The sequence below is a fragment of the Pleurodeles waltl genome, chromosome 3_1 (assembly GCF_031143425.1).
Source record: "Pleurodeles waltl isolate 20211129_DDA chromosome 3_1, aPleWal1.hap1.20221129, whole genome shotgun sequence".
Classification (NCBI taxonomy): Eukaryota; Metazoa; Chordata; class Amphibia; order Caudata; family Salamandridae; genus Pleurodeles; species Pleurodeles waltl.
In genome coordinates, this window is record NC_090440.1 from 211,469,639 (window position 1) to 211,497,135 (window position 27,497).

General features: G+C 45.4%; 1 protein-coding gene across 3 annotated transcripts in view; it reads right to left on the reverse strand.

Annotated features, from left to right (window-relative positions):
* Positions 1 to 27,497, reverse strand: part of CCDC33 (coiled-coil domain containing 33) — an 808,167-nt gene that overhangs the window by 726,762 nt on the left and 53,908 nt on the right. For all 3 annotated transcript variants that reach the window (XM_069222214.1, XM_069222216.1, XM_069222217.1), the window contains exons 2-3: positions 14,331 to 14,800; positions 10,609 to 10,824 (exon numbers count right to left, since the gene is read on the reverse strand). In XM_069222214.1, coding sequence (XP_069078315.1) covers positions 10,609 to 10,824; positions 14,331 to 14,800 — 686 coding nt within the window. The remainder of the gene's footprint in view (positions 1 to 10,608; positions 10,825 to 14,330; positions 14,801 to 27,497) is intronic.

Consider the following 27,497-nt stretch of genomic DNA (forward strand, 5'->3'; position numbering starts at 1 on the left):
ACATTAACAGTACTATTGAAAATATGAGCTTCTGTTCCATGTGCTCTCTCTAGCACTTAGACATTAACAGTACTATTGAAAATCTGTGCTTCTTTTCCACATGCTCTTGCTAGCGCTTAGACATTAGCAGTTCTGGTGTCAATACTCCTACAGGCAATTTACCTCAGTAGCGCTTTTCGAAGTGAACTTTCAACTGCATGTGACACTTGCCAGTACCTTGATTACTCTTACGTTTGTTCTCCATTGAGCACTTGTGCCTAAACTCTTTATACTCCAATATGGAGGTCACGTTGCGTGTGTTGCATGCACACGTAGGGACATGTCTCTGGTTCCTTGGTAACCCGCACTTCCTTTTGAGCTTCCCCTGCATGCGTGTGGTATGTGTGCATGCGAGCGTACTTCAGTACTCTCTGTACCCCATCAACTTCTTTGTGGATTTTTTTGTGTATTGGCCTCTCCTTGGTGCTGTCTCCTCTCAGTGTGTCAGCACAGATGAATCCCCGTTGAAACCAGAAGAACGGTCACCCATGCCCTTGTTAGCAGCACACTGGACTATGGTCTCTCTGCAGGAACAGCGGCCAAGCTCCAGAGGAAACTTCAGCACATCCAGAACGCCTCAGCATGACTCATCCTCAACCTTTCTCACCATGAATACATCTCAGTTCACCTCAGAGACCTCCACTGGCTCCCCGTCAACAAAAGGATCATCTTCAAACTCCTGAGCCACACTCACAAGGCTCTCCGCGACGCCGGACCTGCCTACCTCAACGAGCGTCTCAACTTCCCCATCCCGACACGCGAGGTCCGCTCCGCCAACCTCACCCTTGCGACCGTCCCCCGCATCTACCGGACCACAACCGGCGGCAGATCCTTCTCCCACCTTGCCGCCAAAACCTGGAACTCCCTCCCCATCAACCTACGTCTGACCCAGGACCTCCTGACCTTCAGGAAGCGCCTCAAGACCTGGCTCTTCGAGCAGCAGCACCCCCCCACAGATCCTTGAGACCCTACCAGGTGAGTAGCACGGTTAACAAGGTCCGCTCATCAGCACCGCTGCCAAAATTCACAGGAATTTGCTGCAGAAGATCCAAAAATACACGTGGGTCATCGCCAATTTTGTTAAGTATTCACGGGATGAAGACAGTGTAGTAAGTTAACTTCTTTATTTTAGTATTTATTTAGTATAGTAAGGAAAGAGACCAACACTTCCTTTAAGATAGTGAGTCCAGCTGCAACTGTCACCATAAGAACTCTCCCCAACATTCCCTTATTACAATGAAAACAACAACCATGTGTTGTACATAGTAACACCAGTGATAGCGTGTGGTTTGAAGATAAACATAACAGTGTGGCGCTCAGAGCCCCTGTCCCTGAGGCAGTTGTTCACAAGGTGTGACGCACTAAGGCTCAGTCCCTGAGACAGAAGTTGATCCGTTATGACGCACTGAGCTCCAGTCCCTTAGACAGACGATTGCATGTTACAACTATAACTCCTTTGGTCTCTTACACTGATGATAGTAGGTGAAAACAACCTCTGCCCTGGTCCCTGGGATGGATGTTCACAGGGTGTGACGCTCTGAGCCCCAGTCCCTTAGATGGGTGTTCACAGGTTGTGGAGCTCTGAGCCCCATCCCCTGACACGGGTCTTCACAGGCTGTGGTGCTATAAGGACCGGTCCATGATAAGGGTGTTCACAGGGCGTGACACACTATGAGACGGTCCATGGTACGGATGTTCAAAGGGTGAGGAGCACTAAGGCGCAGTAGCTGAAATGAAAGATACAACAGCAGCTGCTGCAGATATCAAGGGGGGGGGATACATTAAAAAAAAAAACGTTCCATTCGTCGCCCCCGTCATCCACTTCTGCCGCCTCGTTCATCCTCCTTTCCTGTTCTGGTGTCCCAGCATTTGCTGGAACACCAGAAGAGAATCCCCAGCAATCCTGGCTCTGCTTACATGCTAAACATAGCATGTAAGCAGCGTCAGGATTGGTCTGAGCGGCAGTGACTGAAGCTCAGACACAACCCTGGGGCCTGTGCACTTTCTCCAGTCCGGCTGTGTACAAAGCCGGGCTGGAGAAACCTAAGTGCGCATGTGAGTTTGGACAGCTGCCCTAGGCCGTCCAAACACTCATAAGAGGGCTGTCCAAACACACATGCGCACTTAGTGCACAAAAGTCCTAATTTCCCCTAATATCCCCCCTACCCCCGCTCCTTCCTGCACCTGCTGGCTCTTAGCCAGTGGGACGACGCTCCTCCGCCATAGGGATGTCCCTGAGACGGATGATCGCCGTTTATGACGCTGTCTGCCCTAGTTCCGGAGACGGATGATCGCAAGTTATGAGCCCCCTACGCACTCTCTGACAGCCAGTTAGTGAGATGTTCCCCGTTCACCACAGCTGACAGCCACTTTAAGGGGTGATTGAGGTGAGAGAGTTCCCGAAAGTGACATCACCAAACGCTGCATCCATCAGGCGGCGGCTGTTCGCTCAGACTGTAAATAACACTTGCTAATGCCGCCTCTGCGACCCCCTGCGACCCCACTCCCCCAGCGCTGATTTCATTTTCCTCCGCTGATTGTTATTGATTTTTTCACCGATAATGTTTTCTTTGTCGAGGCTCTTCGGCCTTTAGTAATTGGAGATCCCTGTCCTGTGAATGTTCCATCTTTCAGGGATTTATTGTTCTTTCCCGCCCGCTGGCCAAGGCGTACACTGTCCAGAGCTTCCCCTCGGCCCGTTTACCAGAAGAGGCAAGGGCACAGAACACTCCTCCCCCCGCCGCCATACCTCTGCCAAAGCACATCAACCCTGCAAGTGCTGGGATCTGGACACAGCTCTGGGAAAGCTCGACAACCCCGCCGCACCCCTCCTGTTCACACACAGCTCTGCCAAGGCACCTCTAACCTGTCTCCAGATATCCCTATTCTGCTGTGCTGAGTTCAACACACAGCTCTGCCAAGGCACCTCTAACCTGTCTCCAGATATCCCTATTCTGCTGTGCTGAGTTCAACACACAGCTCTGCCAAGGCACCTCTAACCTGTCTTCAAATACCACACTCTGCGCTACTGTGCTGCGTTCAACACACAGCTCTGCCAAGGCACCTCTAACCTGTCTTCAAATATCCATACTTTGCTGTGTTCAACACACAGCTCTGCCAAGGCACCTCTAACCTGTCTCCAGATATCCCTATTCTGCTGTGCTGAGTTCAACACACTGCTCTGCAAAGGCACCACTAACCTGTCTTCAATATCCATAATTTGCTGTGCTGATTTACAAACAGCTCTGCCAAGGCACCACTAACCTGTCTTCAAATACCAGACTCTGCGCTACTGTGCTGGGTTCAACACAGAGCTCTGCCAAGGCCCCTCAAATCCGCCTTGAAATACCACTACTCTAACGCACTGAGTTAAACACACCGCTCTGTAAATGCACCTCAAACCCGCCTTGAAATACCCTTGCCCCACTGTTCTGGGTTCAACACACAGCTTTACAAGGCAGCTCAACCCTGCCTCGCCCCTGCTATTCTAACAATGAGATCAACTGCGGCTCTGCCAAGGCAACCGATACACCCCTACCATGCTGTGCTGGGATCAACAGAGATCAGCCAAGGAACCTCAGCTCCACCGCACCCCTCGTTTTCTAACAATGAGATCAACTGCGGCTCTGCCAAGGCACACCAGTCTTGCCCTGAAGGTCCCCTTCTGAACTATGCTTGGTGCAGTCCGCAGCTCACACAAGTGAGCTAAGCGCCGCCGTGCCTGCAGTAGGTGGGATAACACCACAGGACCCTGTCCGCCTGGCCTTCTGTCATCAGCCATCTGAAGATGCCTGGGAACCTGAACACCCCAGGGTAGGGGGTCAATTTCATGTCACGTTGCATCCCTTCCACATGAGACCCATGGGACCCATTGTCCCTTTACTATCTGGTAGCAATATGGTAAAGGCGTTAATGGCTTCAGTACCTACAGGCTAGACTGCTTTCGGGTCAAGGAGGAGGAGAAAAAAAGGAGAAAGGAAAAAAATGGAGAGAAATAAAGCTTGGAAAGCAAAAAAATGACAACTTATAACGAGTTAAAATAAATAGCTTGAAAACAATGCACAAGAGAGGGAAGTAACTAGGGTTAGGGCAGGAGCTCGGGTGTGGTCCAGGATTGTGTAATGGTCAGGTCAAGGGAAAGTCCTTAGGCTGGGTTTAGGGTAAAGGATAGGCTAAAGAACACATGCTATGAGTAGGCTCAATACTGAGTGAAAAGGGACCTCAAATCCCTTGGGTAGTACGTTCTACTAGCCAAACAGGACAAAAGAAGAGTAGTTGGAAACCTCTACCCCGCCAAAATATATTCACATAACAAAGCGAATTTGTAAGGCACCCATAACCTTCGAAAATCACTAGTGTTTGTACCGATTTAGAGATATTCAAAGCACAAGATGTAATAATCAGTAGGTAAATATTCTTCTGATGCTTTCCCAATGAGTTCTTTGTCTGATTACAGATGTTTGCAGTTTTTCTAATTCAGTGGATCTGCCAACACGTATTTTGCCCATTGGGTCTGAACAGCTTAGGTCTTTTTCAAGGTGAGTTGAAGGTCGTAGTCCAAAGCAGCTTACAGAGGACACAAAGAGTGTTGTGCAGCCCGTGTGCAGGATAAGAGATGCAGTCTGGTCTGTATTTAGTCTGTGTGACAACTTACTCTTTTTGACTGCGAGGGGAAAAGGAGATGCTGCATTCATGCTATTGGCTCCTGTTGAGCACCTGCTGGAAATCAGACCCAACCATCATTAAACCTCATTGAACTGTGACCTTTATCCAACCGCCTGTCCAGTGCTGGGACCAATACACAGCTTTACCTAGGAACATGAACCATATTGCCATCAACCTTCTAGCTTGGGTCTGATCAACACCGTTCACCACACAGCTCTAGAAATGCACCTTTACCATTCCATGCAGCTTACTATACTGTGATAGAATCAATGTACAGCTCTGCTGATGCAAGTTTATTCTGACCGACAGCATCACTGCTATCCTGAGGTCAGATCAATACATAGCACAAGAAATTAATTTGAAACCTGTATTAAAGCACAGGCTGGTTTAATGTGCTGAGATCACTAAACAGCTCTTCTGAGTCACCCCTATCGTGACTGTCAAAGCCCCTGCTATTCATGCACTGATGTAAACACAAAGCTATACCAAAGCGCCTAACTCTAACTTTCCCTACTATCCTGTGCCGATTTACACATACAGCTTTGCCAAGATCAGTTCTTCAGGACATTACAGCCAAAAGGAACTGCCAGGGATTTCTACTGATTGGGCTATGAGAGAACATGGGTTCTCTCCAAGGATTATTTTCAGAAAATTAAGGGAGAATGGAGCATTTAAGGCAATAGGTGTTGAAGACAATTTTACCAAAGGGGAGTAGAGAGATGTTTTCCTACAAGGAATGTTTAGAAACCATTGCGGAAAATGGTACATTTGAAGGCACATTTGGCAAGTAAGAGTGGTTAAAACTAGAAGGAATTTCAAAGTAACTTTACAGGGTTGTTTGAGTTCTCCTTCCTTCTGAATGGGAATGGCAAACATAATAGCATAAACAAGTTGGACCAGAAACATTTTTCAGGATGGTTTAGCCGTTCTTTCTCAAATTTTATTCCAAAACAATAGTATCGACAGGTGAATTTTAAAGAACACTGGGACAGCAAAAGTGCTGAAATCAGGAACCTCCCCAAAAAGTTTCTTAAGTACCACTGTGGCAAACTGCACATTCTAGCAGACTAGAGGATGGGGTGATCATCCTCACCTTGGGATAGGTTGAAAACGCCCTCTCTGGGTGACTCCAGGTAGCATCTTTCCCTCTTTTCAGCCAAACATTCAGCCCTCTGCCATGCAATGTTAAACCGTTTTAGTCTTTTGACCCATCCCTCTTTGTCACCCGTAGTCACCTCTGATTAGAACCTTTATATTCACTCTCTGTGCAGATGCCAACACCAGATGTGTGCATATGTGGGGACATGTGTGCATGTGTGTGCCGGTGACAGGAATGGAGATTCCTGTTGCTGTGTGCGTGACCGCCAGGGTTTTAGTAGGGGAATGACCGCCACGGAAAACATGACGGTTTGTAGTCTTGTAATCCGCCCGGCAGACGGAGTCCTGCTGCCGACTTGGAGGTGCTCACTTCCGGCCACAGCAGTATGACCGCACCGGCGGGCCAGGCAGTGTTGTGGAGGCTTGGCATCTGCCAAGCCCCACAACTCTTAATGTGGCGGTGCTTACCGCTGGCTCCGTGGCGGAAGGACCTCCATGGCGAAGCTGGCGGTCTCATGACCGTGAGCCTCGTAATGAGGGCCACAGTATTTAAACAACAATTTTAGCTGCTAGATCTAATTTTAGTTTTAGACTAAATTAAAAGTCAGTAAAAGATAACAATAAAAGATTACAATAAAAACAATTACTTAGTTAAACAAGTTAATTGGGCATTTTGCTGCATTGCTTTCTTCACAGTAAATAACCTAGAATCAGAGAGTTAAAATTTAAGATCCAATGATTATGAAAACTACATTTTCACTTGTATAAGCCCTGCACCCAAGGACCACTGTTCCTTTTCTTAATAGGTCTGCAATACACCGCTTCTGGTACAGGTTTGTTTTGAACTAGAAATTTGTAATTTACACAGCCCTGTATCATTGCTACGTAGTTGTGTTTTCAGTAATGAGCAAATGTACTGATGCATGAAGGTAAATATATTTACCTGGTATACTATCAAAATTACTTTGATAATGAAACATCTACATTTTAAATGCTGCAGGGTTGAAATGTCTTTGATATACTAGTAATATAATTATTTCATGATACATACTGGCCTGAAGAAAAACATAACAGTTTTACTTTTTATGGTAAGACTGAAAGTCTCCTTGAAAAGATTGTGATTACCAGAAAAGCACTATTAGGTCTGCTGGTTTAATACCTCTTCACCCTTCACAGCAAGAGGTGCTATTGCAGATTTATAAAAAAACAAACCCTCTTCAGCCGACTTAGCTCAGTTTGCTGTCAGGGCCCTTCATGTTTTTCTATGTTTCTGGAAGGTCAGACCAGGGTTCACACGTATTTGTGGCCGTTGACACTATGCTAACCCAAGCCTTCCCATGAGCCACTAAATATAATGCATCCCTAGGCTTGTTTACAAGGGTCTTGGCAAAATGGTGCCTGTGATCCCCCACATTGTACAGACAGTGACTGTAGCACCTCTCTGCCTGCTGCTGCAGATTTATTCCTCAGGCTTTGGCTGGGCTGCCAGATAACTGGAGTTCAGGTCAATCCAATCCCTCTTAGGCTACACCTGTGAATTGACATTGACTGCTAATACGCCTCAACTCCAATCCTTCTTAAGACTGAAACTCACTGTTTAATTTGTGACAGTTGTTATGTTATGTTAAAAAGGCTCATATAGCACAAAACAACTCGCTCCCGAACGAGTATCTCGGCGCTAAGCAGATAGAAAAAGACAGATCTTCAGAAGAGCCAAGTTTTCAGCAGTTTTTAGAACCTTCCAAAATCTGCCTAGACAGTACCACGTGACCCTAGCTAGTAGGTAGGAGAGGCTGTTCCCTCAAGGGATTTGTGCGTAAACCAACATATCTTAAACAGATTGCGCTTTCTAATAGGGAGCCAATGTAAAGCTGTTAAGGTAGGACCAGAAGTGGAGCCCGGTGGAAGTTTACAAACTAATCGAGCCATGGTATTTTGTACCACCTTTAATTTGGAAAGAAGAGTATTGTTGGCCACTACCAAAAGCACATTCATATAATCTAGACTACTCGTAAAGAGGGCCTGGATCAGTGTTTTCCATGTACTTATAGGAATCCAAGAAACACTTTTTTAAGCAACTGCAGAGAGCTGGAACAGGTGCCACAAATAGAGGTAACCTGTTCTTTCATGAATAGTTTATTATTCACCATAAAGCAAAGCTTTTTTTACCCCACTCTTGGGGTGTGGAACTGATGGAACTGAACCTAATTATGTCAACCATCAATCTTTTCACCAGAGTAATTGTGCTTTTCCAAACAGGAGGATTTCTGTCTTTCCTCCATGCAATTGTAGGCAATTGAGAGTCATCCAAGCAGCCACCCTTTTTATACAACTGATGAATCTGAATTTGAGAGTCTCAGGATCTTGCCCAAATTAAATTAATAATTGGGTGTTATTCGCATTGGATATTATTTCAAAACTGCAGGCTTTAACAGACTTATCAAGCAGGGCCACATACATATTAAAGAGGATAAGACTCAGGGAAGAACCCTGACAAACCCCCTCACAAATAGATTTGAAATGGTGTATTGAGACCACTTGGGTTCTGGCAGCAAAAAAGTCTTTGAGCCAGTATAAGGCCTTTCCATGTAAGCCTATCTCATACAGTTTCTGAATGAGAATGGAATAGGAGACGGCATCAAAGCAGGTGACAAATCGAGTAATACCAGCATAGCTTGAGTGCCTTCGTCCAGCAGTAATCTGGTAGAATCAATCATTGCCCAAAGGGCAGTCTCCTTGTTGTGAGAAGCCCGGAAGCCTGATTGTGAAGAGTAAAGTATACAGTTGTCCTTCAGATATTTAGAAAGTTGTTTTATGACTAGGCCTTCTAAGATTTTACCTAGAAAAGGAAATAGAAAAATGGGCCGATAACTTGCGTGCTCATAAGGATCAACATTTGCTTTTTGTAGGATGGGGATGACAAAAGGCAACTAGTCTAAGGATAAATTGTGTGGATCTGTAATATAGGGTGTTAACAAAGATGACAGGTAGGAGACTGCATAAGTAAGACAAGGATCAGACGGATAACCAGATTTATCTGTCCCTAGCGTGTCCTGCACCTATTTTTGAGAGACAGCATCAATCATTTCCAGCAGGGCTGAGGCATTAGATGGCCATAAATTACAATTAACAGGATCATCTGGGCTCACTGCCGATATTGAAAATTCCTTATATATCTAAAGGAGGGCTTTTCTTCAAAATAGTTAGCGAGCAAGTTGCATAGCTCCTGCAAAGTTGGTATTGCTAACTTGCATGCAACAGGCTTGGTGAATTTGTTAAGTACTTCAAATAGTTATTTTGCAGAGTTGCCAGCCTCCTCAATCCTGTTAACAATATTTCATCTGTATGCCTCGCTAATCTTCCTATGATACATAGGAAGGGCTAGTTTATATGCCCTTCTGTCAGGAGAGGATTAAGAGGGTCATTCAGACCCTGGCGGGCGGCAGGAGCCGCCCGCCTGGCGGGAACCGCCAAATGGCCGCTCCGCGGTCGGAAGACCGTGGATACCATTCTGGCTTTCCCGCTGGGCCGGCGGGCGACCGCCAAAAGAGCGCCTGCCGGCCCAGCGGGAAAGGCCCTGCAACAAGGAAGCCGGCTCCGAATGGAGCCGGCGGAGTTGCAGGGGTGCGATGGGTGCAGTTGCACCCGTCGCGATTTTCACTGTCTGCAAAGCAGACAGTGAAAATCTTTTTTAATGGGGCCCTGTTAGGGGGCCCCTGCACTGCCCATGCCAGTGGCATGGGCAGTGCAGGGGCCCCCAGGGGCCCCACGACACCCGTTCCCGCCATCCTGTTTCTGGCGGTGAAAACCGCCAGAAACAGGCTGGCGGGAAGGGGGTCGGAATCCCATTGAGGATTCCCCCAGCCGGGGGAAATCCGGCGGGAAAACGCCGGACCCGGCTGGGCGACCGCGGCTGTGGAATACAAAATGAAGCACCGCCAGCCTGTTGGCGGTGCTTCAGCCGGCCTCCACCCTGGCGGTCATAGACCGCCAGGGTCAGAATGAGGCCCTAAGTCTTTCACCATCTCCTTTCCTATCTTTTTCAGACCTTTTTTTCATTTCTCAGCTCTGCTGAATCCAATGGGCTTGGTGTTTAGTAGATCTATTGTTGGCGACTTTGTAGGGATCTACTACACTAAAAGCTTTGATAAAGGAATTATGACAGCTAGTTAATTTATCATTATCATCAAATTTGTGTATGTCAGAGGAATGAAAAGTGGTCAGAAAATTAAAACGGTTAATTTTCCTCCAGAATGTGGTCGAACTTATACCATCCATTTGCAGTGATCACAGCAAGGCTGTAATGCAGCCCCTATGCAGTGGTCACATGAATGGTGTAATGCAGGCCCCTTGCAGCCCCTTTGGTTCAGAGGGTCCCCCAACCCTCCAAGGGCCCTATTCAGCCAAAGCCAATGAATATCTGTGCGATATGGGAGACTCAGGGGCCCGTCATCACATTGTGCAAAGAGGCCCCATTATTTTGCATTACACCACTGGGTTGCAGGTGGTGGTCATGGACACTCATTTCTGTGGCCTGAGATTTTTTATTACAAGGATTTGATAAAGAACAGGAGTGAGAAAGAAAAGGGATAAAGAAGAGGGAAGAGAAAGGACAAAATGCACAAAAGGTGAAAGCTGGGTCGAAAAATAACCTGTAAGAGTGAAATAAAGAGATACATGGTGTCTTGGAGATATGGAGCCATATGATCGCAGATGCATTTGTTAGACCATTGCACTGTAAACAAGCATTTCAAGATGGCTGCCTATAAGATGCATCCATCAGAGGATGCAACCTCTCTTACTCACATGATGATGGATGTTGGGGTCTGGCTCAGGACTGTAGCCTGGTGTGGACAGGTGAAAGCTGGCATCACTGGGTAGCCGTCTCCGAGGGGTCCTCACTGGCTCAGGAGATGGCTGCTGACTGCAAACTGCCTGTGGAGGTTCAGGAGAGCGAGCCTCCAGCAGAGGGTCGGGAGAGGGAGATTCCTCTCTTACAGCAGGGGGTTGTTTAGTCTTCGCCTGAAGGATGGATAAAATGAAACATCTAAGAAAAATTGGGGTCATATTCCAAATTAAAGGATTTTCATAAAGACTCTACTGCATTTTCCCATTCCTTTGTTCGACCCTCCTTCCTCAGCACCACAGTGTCTCCTCTGTCGTGACCTGCTGAAGACCCTTGGTTTAAAGTATTAGAATCTCATCTGTAGTACTGGTGATGAACTTGACAATCAGCACAGTCCAGTACCTTGGTGTTTGCACAACGCACACAGCTGCACCCGATCGCTTCAGTGGTACATTACCCTCAATACTGGTACCCACACATAGCTTTCTCAGAATACCTCAGTTCTGACTTGCGGAGATCCCAATAAGAAAATTTAGTGTACATCAAACATCTCCATTCTGCCTGTTGGACCTTGCCCTTTTTGTTAGGGTCATCCACAAACTTTTTGCCTTCCTCCTCCTATTTTTATGATCCCTTTTTGTTGACGTTAGGACTCTGAGCTCTTTACCACTTCTGATCAGTGCTAAAGTGTATGTACTCTCCCTTCTAAAGTTAGCATGATTGGCTTACACCTAATCGGCACATGTAAGTCCCTTGTACAGTGGTATCCCTATTCCCAGGGCCTGTAAACTGAATGCTACTAGTGGGCCTGCAGTGCAGCTTGCGCCATCCACAGAAGTAGCCTTTCAAACCTGTTTCAGGCCTGCTGCCGCAGAGCCTGCATACCAAGTTTACTGCTACAGGGACCTGGCATCTCATTTTATTTGCTAGGTCTGGAACTCACCTTTTACTACATATAAGTCACCCCTAAGGGGGGCCCTAGCTAGCTGTGTTGTGCTGTGTGGGTAAGTGGTAGGACATGTGCCTTGTTGTATCGCCTGTCCTAGTAGTGACAAACAGCTTATTTGGTTTCTCACTACTGTGAGCGCTGCGCCTCGCAAAGGATTGCATTGGAAGTGCCCTTATATATGTCCAAGTGGTATTGTCTAATCTATGTGGGGTGGCGTAGGCATGTTTGGTATGGTTAGAATGGTAGTGAGAATGCTGCTATTGGTTTACGTGGATTTGTACCCTTATAGAAATGCCCCTTCTTCCTCTTTTGTGGAGGCTGCTCAAAATGAGCATAAGTACAGGGGGTTTTCCCCCACATTGGTAGACACTAATGGACTAAGGAACTGGACACTGGAGGCTGCGGGAAGGACTTGCCAGGAACCTCATTGGGGCAGCCCTGCTGTTTTGCTGACCTGTGACCTGCTAGGTCACTGAAAGGAAGTGCCACTGCCCTCTTAACCCTTGTGCTGGCCTGTTTGCAGGGACCCTGGATCCCTGTGCCCCACTGCTGCCTCCTGGGGCTGGGTGGTGTGTCCCCCTGCCCCTGCAATTACCCTCACTAAAGCACAGGAAGGGCACTTTATCATTTGCTGTTCCCAGCGTGAGGGAAGTACTGTTGCACGAGTAGAGGGCCTCGTTTTCATATTAAGCACCTGAAGAGCGCTTTATTAGCCCAGAGTGCTCATTTGGATGGGACCTTGCTGAGCGAAGGAAGCACCCATGTCCCCTTGTGCAAGGCTTGCCCCTCCCCCGTCGCCAGAGAGGTAGTGAGGGGCTCCTCATAGCAGCACAGATGAGCGCTTTGTGTAGTGCCCACAGGGCACAGACAGGCACCTGCTTTGGGTGCATTCACCACCACGGCCCGAGCTGCACTCTAAGGACATCTCTCATTTGAGCCTGCAGCCTCCTGTGAGAGCTGAGGACAGGCCGGGCCCCCACTGAGGTCAGGCAGAAGATGCTCTATTGTGGGAATAGCCATCCCAATGAACAAAGCCTGCCTGGGCCACAAACACGGCCCACAAGTGTTCTCCAAGCGGGGGACTGAGTGACAGCCCCCGCCAAGGTAAGAGGAGCGGCGCCCAGAGTGGCTACAGAAGTTCCTACCTGCAGCGAGGACCAGGTGAGGTCCCCCAGTCAGAGCAGGCAGTAGCCATTTGGAGATCCCGCGCTGGGAGCCAGGGATGGTCCCCCCTCCATTCTTTACTGTGTGTGTCCCTCCTGTTGGGGGCATACTTTCAGGGGCCTGTGTGACCTGTTCAGCAGGATGGAAAGGTAACCCTCGACGGAGGCCACATTCCTACTGAACCATTACCACACCATAATTATTGTAATTGAAGCGCAGGAGCTCCTAGATTGGGACAAGTGTCTCTGGTTACCACATAAACTCGGAGGAAAGCGCAAGAACACTGCAACCCTTGTGAAGGGTGTGATCACAGTGACTCTCACAAGCGCTGCTTTCTCCCCCCAGGATTCTTTTTGCCCTTATTACTACTGCTTTGTTAGGTTCCAAAATGGAAGTAGGTTGTGCTTCTTCTGATAAAAGCACAGGGACTGTTTTCATGGGCTGTACACCTTGCCCAGTAATGCTTTGTTTGTGACATGAGCCCTATAGAAATGTTATTTTGTATGGGCCTTTGAGGATGTGTTTCAGGATAGGTGTAGTTATTTTTGGGGCCAATGCTGATATGCCTTTGAGAATGTTTCATACTATGTGCATTCCGAATGATATCTTAGCCTTCACGATAATGTGTTTACTATGATGTGCATTTTTGGTGATAATGATGACGTGACTACGGCTTGTGTTGCCGAGTACCAGTAACCTATATGTTTACCTGACTTCTGCTTCCTTTTGCAGAGTACTACTCACCTGTGTGATGTTCTGACAAATACTTGTGTAGCTGGGTAGTGCTGATACATGTTGTTTTTGGTCTAATGATGTTTCATACAATACAGTTTATCTTTATATATAACTTGTTGTTGTGTTTCCTTTGTGGTGTCCTTATTTTCACGTGTGTTGTGTGTGTTGTGCAAATGCTTTACACTTTTCTTCTGGGCTAAGCCTGACTGCTCATGCCAAGCTACCGTGGGGGTGAGCAGGGGTTATCCTGGGTTTGTAACTCCCGCACCCTGACTAGAGTAGTGGGTTGTGCCTGGCTTAGGTGTATATCCTAGCCAACCAGAAACCCCATTTCTAACACTGTCATTCCATAGAACTCAGTAAAGACCAACCGCTACAAACTGCTTTGCCAACACAATTCAGTACTATTATCTCCATCACCCACTAATATTTCAGTTTTGTGCGCAAACGCAAATATTTCAGTGCACTCCCTTCTTTAACCAAAATGTGCTTTGTTTTTTGATAATTGACACAGACACAAGGTTTTTCTGATGCTCCTCATTCTTTACCCAAAAGCAACTGATAATTCATTACTAGAATTTCTGAACAGTGCACTTAAAGCCATTTTCCTAGCAAATTCTGCAACTCTAAGACAAAAGCTGTGCACATAATTCTGCCAATATTCTAAAATCCTTATTTTAGGTGCCCACAGTTTTCAGCCACTCTGAGCTAAGCCATCTGTCTTGGTTTTGTGCCTGCTCTAAATAAGAGACGATCTGAGTTGCTCAAACTGCTGTCTTGGCTAGCACATATTCAAACTGGAGTGCTGGAGTAAATAACCTTTGCTTGTCTTACCTCTGGGGTCAAGGCACATGACGTTGCAGGTGTAGGCTGCCGCTGTGTGACGATAGGACCCAAATGGGAAGCTGGCACCTCTATCTTGGAGGTAGTGGACCTGTCAGTCAGCTCTCCACCCTTGCCTCTATGATTCAGTAGGTTGGGCCAGGGTGTGGTTTGAATGGAAAGTGCCGATGGTGGTCGAGCCTTTGGTGGGCGGTGTTCATGGAAGGAAACAGTGTATGCCAGCCTCCCACAATGCATTGCCAGCTCTTCATTGCGCACCCGCAGAAGGGCCATTATGTTTCCATAGCGGTATAGGTCCTCATTCTTCCCAGCCAGCAGGTTAATCCGAGGTTGATTGGTGCGGGGGTAAATGGCAAAGAAGGCTTCACCCACCTTTTGCCCATTCTTGCTGGAGGCATTCCGTAAGCGCATCACCTCAATCTTCAGCCTCACGTCATGGTTCTTGTCATTCTTGCAGAATCCTTAAGATAATTACAGAGAAAATTAAGAAATTTAGCATCAAGTTGTCATACTGGACTAGGATGGACTTCCCTCAATCACACATTAACTAAGTGAAACTAGGGACATGAAGAACACTGCGAAATGGTAACCATAAATTGAGGTTCAATCATTATAACTGACAATTTGATATGTATTCCCTTGTGTGTTATTTAGAAGCAACACATTTCTTTATGTGAGTTATAATTTTGGTGTAATTGTTTTACTCTGTTATTATGATCTAGACAGTACAATACATGACTCCATTCATTAGTGCAATATAGGACCAGATGTAGAAAGCATTTTGTGGTTTCAAACTCGGATTCAGAGTTTGCAACTGCAAAAATGCTTTTTTCAATGCACTATACCCATTTTAGGAGTCAGTAACTTTTTTCAGACTCCAAAAATGGTTTTAGAAATAGATAAGGGATCACTATTTGAAAGATGGAGTGTTGTAGGCATACCTTCTAAATAGTGGTTTCTTGGTATATGTATCAGAGGTTTAGGACTAAAGTAGTGATTTGTAAACAATTGAAAGGTTTCAAACCAACAAGGTGGCATGGTAACCCATTTGCAAAAAGATTATTGTGCCTCCTAGAGCCACTTCCCTATTTAAATGTAAAAAAAAAAAACTTTATTTTTAAACAGTTCCAGTGATGAACTCCAGTGACACAGTTCATTATTGTTTCGTTGTTAAAGGTTTTCACCGGCTGCTGCTGGCTGAGTGGGGAGGGGGGAACTACGCTCCAGCCCCCTGTAACTGGCGTTGATTACATGCTGAACAACAGAGAAGAGTTTATTAATTCATTGTGAGCGTCACCCGCTAATTGTGTCTCGAGCCCGAGACAATAAATATCACTTTTCTCCAATATGTAAATACATTGCTTGCTCACAGTGGTGTTTTTTTATTAGCTTCTCGCCTTTTGCCGAATGTGTACCCTCTCCATCTTACAGGTTTTATTTGTGAGATGGCGTGGTCTGTAGTGTACACAAGCTGCTCCTGACTCGTGTTTTTGGTAATCATGGAGGTGAAAGTAATGCACATGGTGCAGCATACCTGAAGATGTGAAACTTACTGGATGTGAAAACATCTGAAACGCTGACTTCTGTGCTATTGTTTTTACAGCATTTACGTGGTGTGGACAACGTACATCAGTGGGCAGTGAATCCTTGCAGTGAGGCAATACCCATTTCTCACTCGCCGTATTCGCTTGCCCATGTGTAGACGGACTATTGTGTGTGGCCGTAGACATACGGACAACATTTTCCCAGGGACCCGCCAGCACCATCCGCGGCTCAGGCCTGTCGGGTTCAGTTCGCAGTGCACAGGTGAGAAAATGCTTTGCTTGACAACGGCCGCCCAGATGTCATGGTGGAGGGCGCGCTTAGCCTCTGTCTGTCTCCCTGATCTGTCAGCTTCGGAAGGGGAAGGAGGAGCCATGGAAGAAGACAGGGGGAGCCATGAACTTGAGACAGGGGTGGCGAGAGAAGGGACATGGGAGGGAAAGTGAGACGGGTAGAGGGATAGCAAGAAATGTATGTGCTACCTCAGTGGGCGGAGTCTTTAAATAACTCTGCAGAATTCCAAGGAGTTCAACTTTGCGAGTTCCGCCCACCATTAATAATAATAATCATTATTAATTTTTGTAAGGTACATACCTCATAAAGAAAACATAATCCAACACAAACTTTTTAAAGCATTTGACACTCAGATACAATACAATTGATCTACATGGTGGTGAAACTTTCCTTAATCTTGGAGGAAAGAACTTGCCTGTTTCTTTACTGACACCCATCTAAGTTATCTCTGATCATGTGACATGAAATGGGTGGCTTAGTGACTTCTATTTGCTCATGGCCATCTACACATCCTTTTCTAATTGTTCCATCCCCAGTCATCATGACCGTTCATCATGACCAGTGTATTCTTCATATGTCACTTCTAGTTTCGTCTTTTCTTCAGCTTCAATCTTCTCCCTGTTTAATGAGTTGGATACTGCCATGCCAAAAGCTCTGGCATTTTTTTTGTCTTCACGATATTAGTTTCTGAAGCTGCTGATTTTGTTGCCCATTTTTTCTTTCTAGAATTGGAACTGGGCTGGTGTTCTCTTTGAATCTGGGCCTTTTCCTCTTCCATTCTGCTCAGGGTGTATTGAAGTTATGCCATCATCTCTCAGCTACTCAAGAATGTGTATCATCTATCTTTGTGCAGGAGGTTTTTTATGCCTTTGGCTAGTTCCTCCTATCAAAGAAACATCATGGCTATAGGAAATAGTCACCCTTACTTTTCCAAGTGAGCCTAGAGAAGCGGGTGTGAACACTGCTTCCATTTATTAAAAGGCCATTAATAAATGATGCAACCTTCAGAACGTAACCTTCTGCATGCAAAGACAGTATCCATCACATGTTTCAATTGCTACAATTACTCCCTCCATTTAATACATTGACCAAGATGTTTCAGTATCAGAGAGAACTATTTTAATCTCAAGATAGCAGAAATCTTTAAGTAAATTCATCTGTTGCAATGTGACCCACCTATTCTGCACTCGACTGAAAAGTGAAATGCTATCAACTTCAGAAAAAAAATACAGAAGTCCTAACAGCACACTGACAACACCAAGCTGCTTCATCATTTGCATCCCCTGTTTCTGTAATATCCTACTAGGGTCATCCTTCAAAATCTTGTCTTATGCAGATCTCTCTAACATACTCAACTTTCTCAAAACAACTTCTTAGAAAGATAATGTCTTACTCTAGTTGTTTATCAAAACTCTCTCTCAAGACACTCTCTCACCCTTACTCACTCTAGCCAATGACTCCTTCATTCAAGGCATCTTCCAAGAAGTTCTCAAGAAAGGAAAGGATCATTCAAAATTCTAAAGAAACCTACACTAAATCCTTATGACTTTTCCAACTACTGATCCATCACTCACCTACCATTCATAGGCAAGATCACTTAAAATGCAGTCTCTGTTTAACTCCAAGATCATATTAATGCTAATCGTTTCCTGCACATTGAACAGTATGGCTTCAGATCACGTTGCAGCACTGATATTGCCACCTTCCACATCGTAGACCATCATTCATCATCCTGACCATAGATGAAGATAGCCCATGCCTTCTGATATTGCTGGACCTCTCAGCTGCCTATTGAAAACATCAACCATCACAACCTTGTATGAACCCTAGAGTCTTAAGTAAGATTCATCAGGAATGTCCATCATTGGTTCTCCTCATAAGTTTCCAACTGACACCAGTTTGTTCATATGGACATCTCTAGGTCTCAAGAGGTCCTTATCACCTGCAGGGTCCTTATTGTCTGCTATAATATTCATCTACTATACAAATCCATTTGGTGCTCCACTCATAGATAAAATCATCAGAATTCACCAATGAGTCATTAAGTTGCTAATAATAAAATGTTATTTTTTTCATTGTGCCTGCACATCTTCATCATATCATATGTGGATGTCCAGCATGTACCCGAGGCTCAACCCAACCAAAATTAAATTCCTGATATTCGCCAAGAACAACAAACAGTACAAACCTAGTTTAATGAGTATCTTGACTGCTTTGAACTCCAATTTTCACTGAATGTCAAGTCACTTGTATTCACTCTGGACAACAACCTCACCCTCAAGTAATACACTGTCAAAAAACAAAGACACTCTGGCCCTCATTCTGACCTTGGCGGTCGGCGGAGAGACGGCGGTCGGACCGCGAACAGACCAGCGGTATTAAAAATGGCATTCTGACCGCGGCGGTCACCGCCGCGACCGACCGCCACTTCCCCACTCCGACAGCCACGGCGGTCATGACCGACGGGCTGGAGTCTGCGCACTCCGGTCCGGCGGTCGACCCAAGACCGCCAACGGTATCATGACCCTGCTTACCGCCGCGGTTTCTGGCGGTCGGGAACCGCCATGCGAACCATGGCGGTAGGCACTATCGGGGCCAGGGAATTCCTTCCCTGGCACTGATAGGGGTCTCCCCCACCCCCCACTGCCCCCCCGAGTCCTCCCCCCACACCCTCCACCCCCCTGCCACCCCCCAGAGGTGGTACGAACCCCCTCCCCACCCCCACCCCGACATGCACATACACGCACCCCGACATGCACACACCCCCTACATGCACATATACACACCCCCTACACACACACATACACAACGGGGACACATACCCGCACACATACATGCCGACATGCGCACCCGCCGAACTACACACATTGCCCATAGGCACAGCAGCACTCCCCGCCCGCATGCACGCACTCACACACCCCCTCTGCACACTCCCACGCACACCCCCATGCACGCACACATCACACAACACCCCCCCACCCCCTCCCCTCACGGACGATCAACTTACCTTGTGCGTTGGTCCTCCGGGAGGTGACAGGAGCCATGGGGAGGTGACCGCCAACAGAAGACCGCCAACAGAAGACCGCCACACAGAAATGTGGGTCGTAATTCTGTGGGCGGTGTTCTGCTGACGTGGCGGTGGAGGTTGACCAGTCTCCACTTTCCCGCCGACCGCCAGTGTGGCTGCTGGCGGTTTTCCGGCGGAATGCTCCCAGCGGTCAGAATGCGCACAGCGGCATACCGCCGCGGTCGGCGGTCTTCACCGCGGCGGTAACTCGGCGGTCTTGCGAAAAGACCGCCAAGGTCAGAATGAGGGCCTCTGTCACATGCTGTCTCATCTAAAGAAAGCAAAACTGTTTTTTCCAAAAAGTGACTTCAGAACCTGCGTTTAAGCCTGCATACTCATCGTCTCTGGAAATTCTGGGCACACCTGCAGCAAGGACACCATCAGAATCTGGACTAAAAAGTGTAATAAGAAGAAAAACAAGGAAGCAGTCCTTTTCCATCTTTGCACCCAGTATCTTGAACACTAAATACCCTTATCCATCAGAGCCGCCCCAAAGCTGCTCCAGTTTAGGAAAGAGTTGAAGACACACCTCTTTAAAGAACACTTCATCACAATGCATTAACAGTCTATAGACCAGATACCCCTCTTATCACTCATTGGCTTTATGGTTGTCTTAGATGTTGTCCAGTAGTCCCCTGCCATTTGGCTACGTTTGTCCTACAGAAAAATCACATATGTAATACATACATACATACGTACATACATACATACAACTGACTTTAGCAACCCAACTGAGGTCAATGGGGCATATTCGCAGTTACTAGCAGCCCATGTACATTTTTGCAATCTCTCTGTAGGCAATCCCATGTTTTTGACTTGAGACCTAAGTATTAATGCTGAAAGCCTAGTCAGGTAGAAAAAGACAACCAAGAAACAACTAATCTTTGTGGCTTCTGCCAAATCCTCCTATAATTGAAGACCTAACTTCAATCTGACTCAAGGGCGCCTTTCAATATTTTCACTTGACACAATGCATAAACTACCCGTCAATTCAGAACTAAAAGGGGAGTAAAATAGGAAGCTGCTGGCTCAATCTTAACTCTAATTACTTTCACTAAGGGAAATAACTGGTTCCCCAATACATTATATATAATATTAAACCAATCCAGAAAGAGAATTAGTAATCTTTAATTTAACCATATTACAATAAATGAACTTTATCACACCGATCGACCATGAAGAACAAATATTCAGGCGTTCAGAGACGAGGTCTTTAGTTTTACTGCTATTTATAACTAAATCATTTTCAAAAAATATTTTAAGGATTCTGTTTTCATTTGTAAACCTAGAGGAGTTATATTGAGCATATCTAAATTACCTGTATATGTTAAACAGCTAATATGTGTATCCTCCAGGTTCAGGAAAAAATAACTTGTGGAGTACATGTTGTTTGGTAAGACAGCGAGGAACAAACAAAAAAGCTTTGGGACCAATATATTCACGCTCTGAAGCCCATATCTTGTTATATTTTTGGAGCTATATATCTCAACCTAAATACAGGTTTGTGATTGCAAATTCTGAATGACTGATAAAAGCCAGGCACAAGACCTCATTAAATTAATGTGTTCCATAGTTTCTCTGTTAGATGAATCAAAGGCATTTTTGATGCCTCCCAGAAGATCTAAAATTGATCCATCGTGGAGCAACCCTCTTTGATCCCCCCGTGTTCTATTGTGATCCTTTAAATACTACCTGCTCATTCAATCTTACCAAGATTAACGTGGGAACGTCATAGTATCAAGCAATGTTATTAATGGATAAGGGGCAGTTTCAGCGCAATCTCTTTTTAAAATCTGCTTAAAGACGTGCTTGCAAAAACAACAGATGATCGACGGAATGCAGAACAAATTAAACATTCACCCCCAGTCACAGATCTGGCTTTAATCCATCAGTTTTTTTGCTTGCCATGCCATTCCAGTTTGGACCCAGCCATATGCAAATCAGTCTTGACCCTGTCCCCTATGGGAACAGTCCAGCCCGAACTGCCAGGCCAGGTCTTCCGTGGACCAAAAACAAGTATCCTGGGACCGGTTTCAGGGTATAACCTTTCATCATGGCATGGTAAGCAAAAGAACGATGGATTAAACACAGATCTGTGACTGGTGATGAGTGTCAGTATTGTTCAGCACTCCGTCCATCATCCTTTTGTGTTGCTAAAGTTGCCCTAAGTTGGAAGGGTATGCCCAGATGTGGGTCCCATGCTCACTGTGCCACTGGATTCAAGCTAGCCTGGCTGATGAAGGGTGATACCCTGAAACCGGTCCCAGGATGCTTGTTTCCAGTCCAGGGAAGACCTGGCTTGGCAGTTCAGGCTGGACTGTTTCCATGAGAATCAGGGTCAAGACTGATTTGCATATGGCTGGGTCCAAACTGGGGTGGCATGGTGAGCAAAAGAACAATGGATTAAACTTAGATCTGTGACTGGGTGTAAGTGTTTGCATTGTTCAGTACTCCGTCCATCATCCTTTTGTGTTGCTAAAGTTGCCCTAAGTGGGAAGGGTATGCCCAGACATGGGTCCCGTGCACACTGTGCCACTGGATTCAAGCTAGCGTGGCTGATGAAGGGTGATACCCTGAAATAGGTACCAGGATGCTTGTTTCCAGTCCAGGGAGGACCTGGCTTGGCAGTTCGGGCTGGACTGTTTCCATGAGGAACAGGGTCAAGACTGATTTGCATATGGCTGGGTCCAAACTGAGGTGGCATGGTGAGCAAAACAACAATGGATTAAACCCAGATCTGTGACTGGGGGTGAGTGTTTGCATTGTTCAGGCCTCCGTCCATCATCCATTTGTGTTGCTAAAGTTGCCCTAAGTGGGAAGGGTATGCCCAGATGTGGGTCACGTGCTCACTGTGCCACTGGATTCAAGCTAGCCTGGCTGATGAAGGGTGATGTCCTGAAATCGGTCCCAGGATGCTTGTTTCCGGTCCAGGGAGGACCTGGCTTGGCAGTTCGGTCTGGACTGTTTCCATGAGTAACAGGGTCAAGACTGATTTGCATATGGCTGGGACAAAATTGGGGTGGCGTGGTGAGCAAAAGAAAGACAGATTAAACCCTGATCTGTGACTGGGGGTGTGTGTTTGCATTGTTCAGCACTCCGTCCATCATCCTTGAGCTTAACAGTTTATTTTTAAACGAAACCATTTTTCATTGTCCGACTGGGAAATGGTGTCAGTTGTGCAACCCACCAGTCAGGATTAAAAATCAGGATACATCCAGCTGGCAGCTCTACTCAACTTCTAAGGCAACATTATGTTTTTTTTACAGTTTGATGTGTTTTGGTGTTTAAAATAATATTATCACGCTCATGTTCTAGATATTAATTTCAAACAATCGGCCTTCATAAAGGTTAGGAAAAAGCTAACTTATTTGTCATTAGTATTGTTTCACTAAATTGCCCTCCTCAGGGCGTTGGGTGGGCCGGATCCCTCTGGGTCTGAAACCCAACATTAATTCAAAGAGGACATTGAAACTGGCCCCTTTCAGGCACTATATTCTTGTCCTTAACTTTACTGGTAAAAATGTTAAGGTAATTCCCATCAGTGTTTTAGTGTTTGTGTTTAGTTCCTGTTTATATTTCACATGGAATTTTGCACTCCATAAGAGTATTAGCTACTTCCAAGATGTTGAATGTTTGTATTTTTTTCATGTAGCATATTAGTCTTATATAGTGCATACTTCAAACTGAGTCGGCTCCAGGGGTTGATAACCGGGGACAATTAAGAGCTCTAGAGTTGAAGCTGAAGGCAGTGCAAGTTTCTCACTGTGCCTGTCAGTGGGTCAAAAAGGAATCCAGAATACATGGTCATCCTGTCCTTGGTCTCTCTGCAGAGCGCACAGACAGCATTAACAAAGTCAGTAGTCCTGGCTTGTTTCAGGTGTATGTCAGTTGTTGTGTTATATAGCTTGATGCAATAATAGAAAACTAAAAAAGACACCAATATACTTGGATGGCACACTATGGAAATCAAAGACATTTAGTTTACATTTTAAGGCACGCCTGTGATTACACAGGCCATGCCCCTTTTAGAGACCCGCCCCACCCCTGCTTTTTTCATCCCAGTAAAAGCCCTGGCCCTCCTCATTGTGCCAGTGCCTTTTTAACTAAACACTAGAATTTTTGAGAATCTTAAACGCTAAAAACAGTAAACCTTGTCTGCCAATTGAATGAAAAAAATAACATTTTATTTTTAGTCAATGCTTTTTGAAAATTGCTTTTCATCTACCTAGACTGGCCCAAGGGTTGAGGGCAACAGCCTGGGCCATTTGCCCCAGACCCGTACTTTTCAAGGCATGCACTTAAAATTCATATGTATACATCACAACATATGGCCTACATGCCTGCATTCACCATGAAGCAGGAAACGCTTGCTACAATAAAATGGCTCCATATGCTGGTGTTAGTACTTCATTCATAATAATAACAGAGGGGTACTGCTTGATTTTGTAGCTCAGGCCCTCCAAAATAATCTGGGTAGCTTGTGTCCAACAACATGGGTGGAACAATTCTCACTGCCTGTAATCTCTTCATTCTACTTACAAGAGTCAAAGACATTGAGTCCTTAACCTCTCTGGGAAGTCAAGATCCCTGACTGTCACTAGTGCATCATTCTTAGCCCAACTACAAACAGGTATAACTAATGGAAGTAGCAGATGATTACTTTCATTCCCCCATGAATCTCAAATCCAGTGTTTTTACCATTCATAAATATCCTACCTGTAGGTATATCATTCATAAACTGCAGATAGTGATCAGTTGTTTTTTTAACAATGTGGAGCACAATCTTAATTCCTCCCGGAATGTTCACACAAGATAATAATCACCCTCTGGAATTTCAAATGCATTCATTTAGGATTGTGAGAGATAACCCAGCTCTTCTAAATCAAATTGTAGAATTGGGCCCCCATTTCACCAATTTATGTACTTTCATATAGGTAGCTATGCAGCTCATGGTCTATTTGAAACTTATTCAAAATTTCTATCAAATGGATACCTCAGAAGTGATTAAAATATGAGATGGCTATTAACTGGGACTCAAAAGATGTAATGACCACTCCTCATGTGCACTGCATTTCTTAAATTATACATTTCTTCGCCATGTCAGTTGAGATTAATGCTAATAGTCCAGTCCACCTGTCGCGTAGGCTCTCATTATCCTAATGAGACTACTGGATTTTGAGCGGCAAGATCTTTCACAGTGTGGGGGACTAAGTCTGACCCACAGTGAAGGACCCTTGTCACTCTAAATCCGGATTTTGCTCCGGATAACTAGCAGTGCCTTATCTCTCCCAAAGGGAAGAGACAATTGGGCAGCCGAGCGCATGACATCTCAATACTTCCCAGGGAAGTCGTGGTCACTCAGGTAACAACCGGTTCTCTCATACACAGTGCGGTCTCATATATAAATGACAAAGGCAGTTTATGTTTTAAAGATTGGTTTAATAAAACAACTGCATTTTAGATAGCAAAGCGTGAGCTGCAATAACCAGAACTATACAACACGGTAGGATTAAAATAGTATCGATGAGAGTGAAGCACAAGAATAAGGCTATCATAGTACAACTAGATGGGGTTCTCTCTACCTTATAGTCTGAGCACAGCATGTAAAGCTCTAAACCGCCTTTCAGGTTTCCCCGGGAGGACATCAACCCTCATACCTGAGCAAAGGCCTGTATTCTGCATCAGCATCTGCAACGGGGCAGTCAGCATCTAGTTGTAGGTTCCTGGTCGGAATCTCCCTCTGACGTGTACTAGGACTAAAAAGTGTTTTTATAACTAACACGCAGATGTTCTAAGAAAATGTCCCTACGTAAGGATAGGTTTATTCTACGGACACTAGAGACTAAACTTCTACCACGTTTACCGGCAATGTACCAGACTACAGCCTTGACTGAAGCACAGAGTGAGCAAGAATGCATTGTTTGAGAACACAGTGCTGAACTAAGCTAAACAGTGTGGTAGAATGAAATAAAAACAAGACCGTAAAACTGGTTATTGTAAAATAACTGTGCGAGGTTGAATAAAATGCATCTAGGGCAAAGTGCACAGAGGCCTAATATGTTAAGCTAACGCGCATGAAGCTACATTAAAAAATGGCTACACTACACCCTCCCCTTGTCGGTAGAAAGTGGTTTAAGCCGAAGCTAAAAAATGCCCTAAGCTAAAATAACATTAAAACCCTATTCAATTTCAACAAGTTAAGAGGACACACAAGCATAGTAATTTGTAATTTAAAATATGAGCATGCGGCCAAAGCTGAATAAAAAAAATAATGTCAATTTTTAATAAGTCCAAATCAAGCATTGGTCATGGAAAGCAGGAAATTCTCCACTTCGGCAGATGACAAAACCGGAAAATCCACGCCAAAGACTATCAAGGAGCAGGTGTGTTCCAAAGCCTCAGTGTCGACCAAGGTGGCATCCTGTGCAGTGCCTATAAATGAGTTAATATCAACTTCCTCCAGGAACGGTATCTCGTAAGCAGCCTCTCGAAGCAAACGCAGCTGCAGCACGCATGTCTGGTAATGAGCCCTCATCGAGAACATCAACAGATCAGCATCAACCACTGGGGGGTGTCGCTGTGAGAGACAAACGTCCAGTGCATGTTCAAAAGAGCACCAACGGCACCGAAACACGGGCTGCACACAATCCAAAACTGGTCTGAATGACAGAGACCAGTTACACTCCAAATATTCCAGGAATGTTGCTCCAAAGTACTGATTCATGCGTTAACAACTCAGCTGCGCTGATGGGAGCGCCCACATTTGTCCTTGTTGCGGCGGGACAGCCATTGCGGAAAAACAACAGCAACAGCAAAATGTCGGCTAATAAAGCCAAAGTTATTGGAAATCCCCCAACGATGCTTCAGAAAATTGAATGAATAGCCAAAGGTATTAAACCGAATATGGAGGAGAACGTGTGAACGAAACCAATACCAACAGCTTTGAAAAAATGTGCTAATCCAGCCATGCTGGAAGCATTAAATATACGTCCCACGAGTTCACCAAAGTGGCTCGGAAAGTTTGAATTTAACAAGGACTGTATTTCTGCCGATGACCTTGCCACCTGAAGTGCGTAGGTCTTGCGTGCAGATGTAAGGGCCACATGCTTCTGAAACAACAAAGCCTTCAGTCTGCTTAACTTGCCAAAATTCACCTTGGAAGTAGCAATGTGAGGCCAAATATCTGCTACCTCCCTAATTTTAGTGGGGGGAAACAACACATTCCAGCAGCAAGTAACAACCTTAGTGACCGAAACAACGTAAACTATTCCGGCCTGCATGTCACAACAGTCTTCACTATTGAGGAGGACGTAGCTGCCGTTTGAAAGCACCTGGAACGTGTGTTTAATCAAGGGGACTGGAACTCCCTTCAGATAGCAAGCCAAATTCGCAACCGAAGTGTTACACGCCCCATGCAAGGACAGCTGCTTACAAATCATCGAATGGCTGACTGAAGTCTCACATTCACTGCCGCTAAGAAAGACCTCTTTCATGCCATTGAGGCATTTGTACAAGAAGGGAAGCTCCCACACCTCATGGATGTAACTATCTCCTAGTTTCTCATATCTGCCTACTGGAACATGTTTTCAACAAGAAGTGAATTGTAATGTAGAAATAGGCAGATTAATAACCCTGTGTATCAACCACTCTGCTGAGGGGATCTCAGCCACGGTAAAAGGCAATCTTTCTAACTTTTCAATGTTAAGCATGACATAAGTCGCCTCCTTCTTAGCCATTAGTTGTTGTTGTCGCGTCAAATTAAAAGAGAAAAATATTTCCCTAGCACTGATGTACTGCCACGGAACGCAACCCGACTTCAATGTCTGAAGCGTCCAACCTAACTGCATAATGGACCTGGTCTGACTCTGTCCATGATATAAAGAAGACATATCAGATCGTATAATGTCTATAGCAGAAGAAACAATGTTGTTAATTGTATAAATGCGGTCGGACAAGGTGTGAATTCCATTATCCACAGCAGCTAATGCCTTTTTCAGATTTTCCTGATCTATCTGTCTTAACCGGGCTGCAGCCTCTTGCTGGGAAAGCTTCCATATTTCATTGTATACTTCATACAAGAAACACTTACTATGTGGTGTCTTTGGGCCTGACAAAAAATCTTGTAAGTCAGTGTCATTAGACAGGAGAATGAGATGTGTCTTAACTGCTTCTAGCAAAGATGATTTCAGCCATTGCTGGCACAATTTTCCCACACTATATGTTGTAATTATTTCAGCATGTTCTGGTGACATATA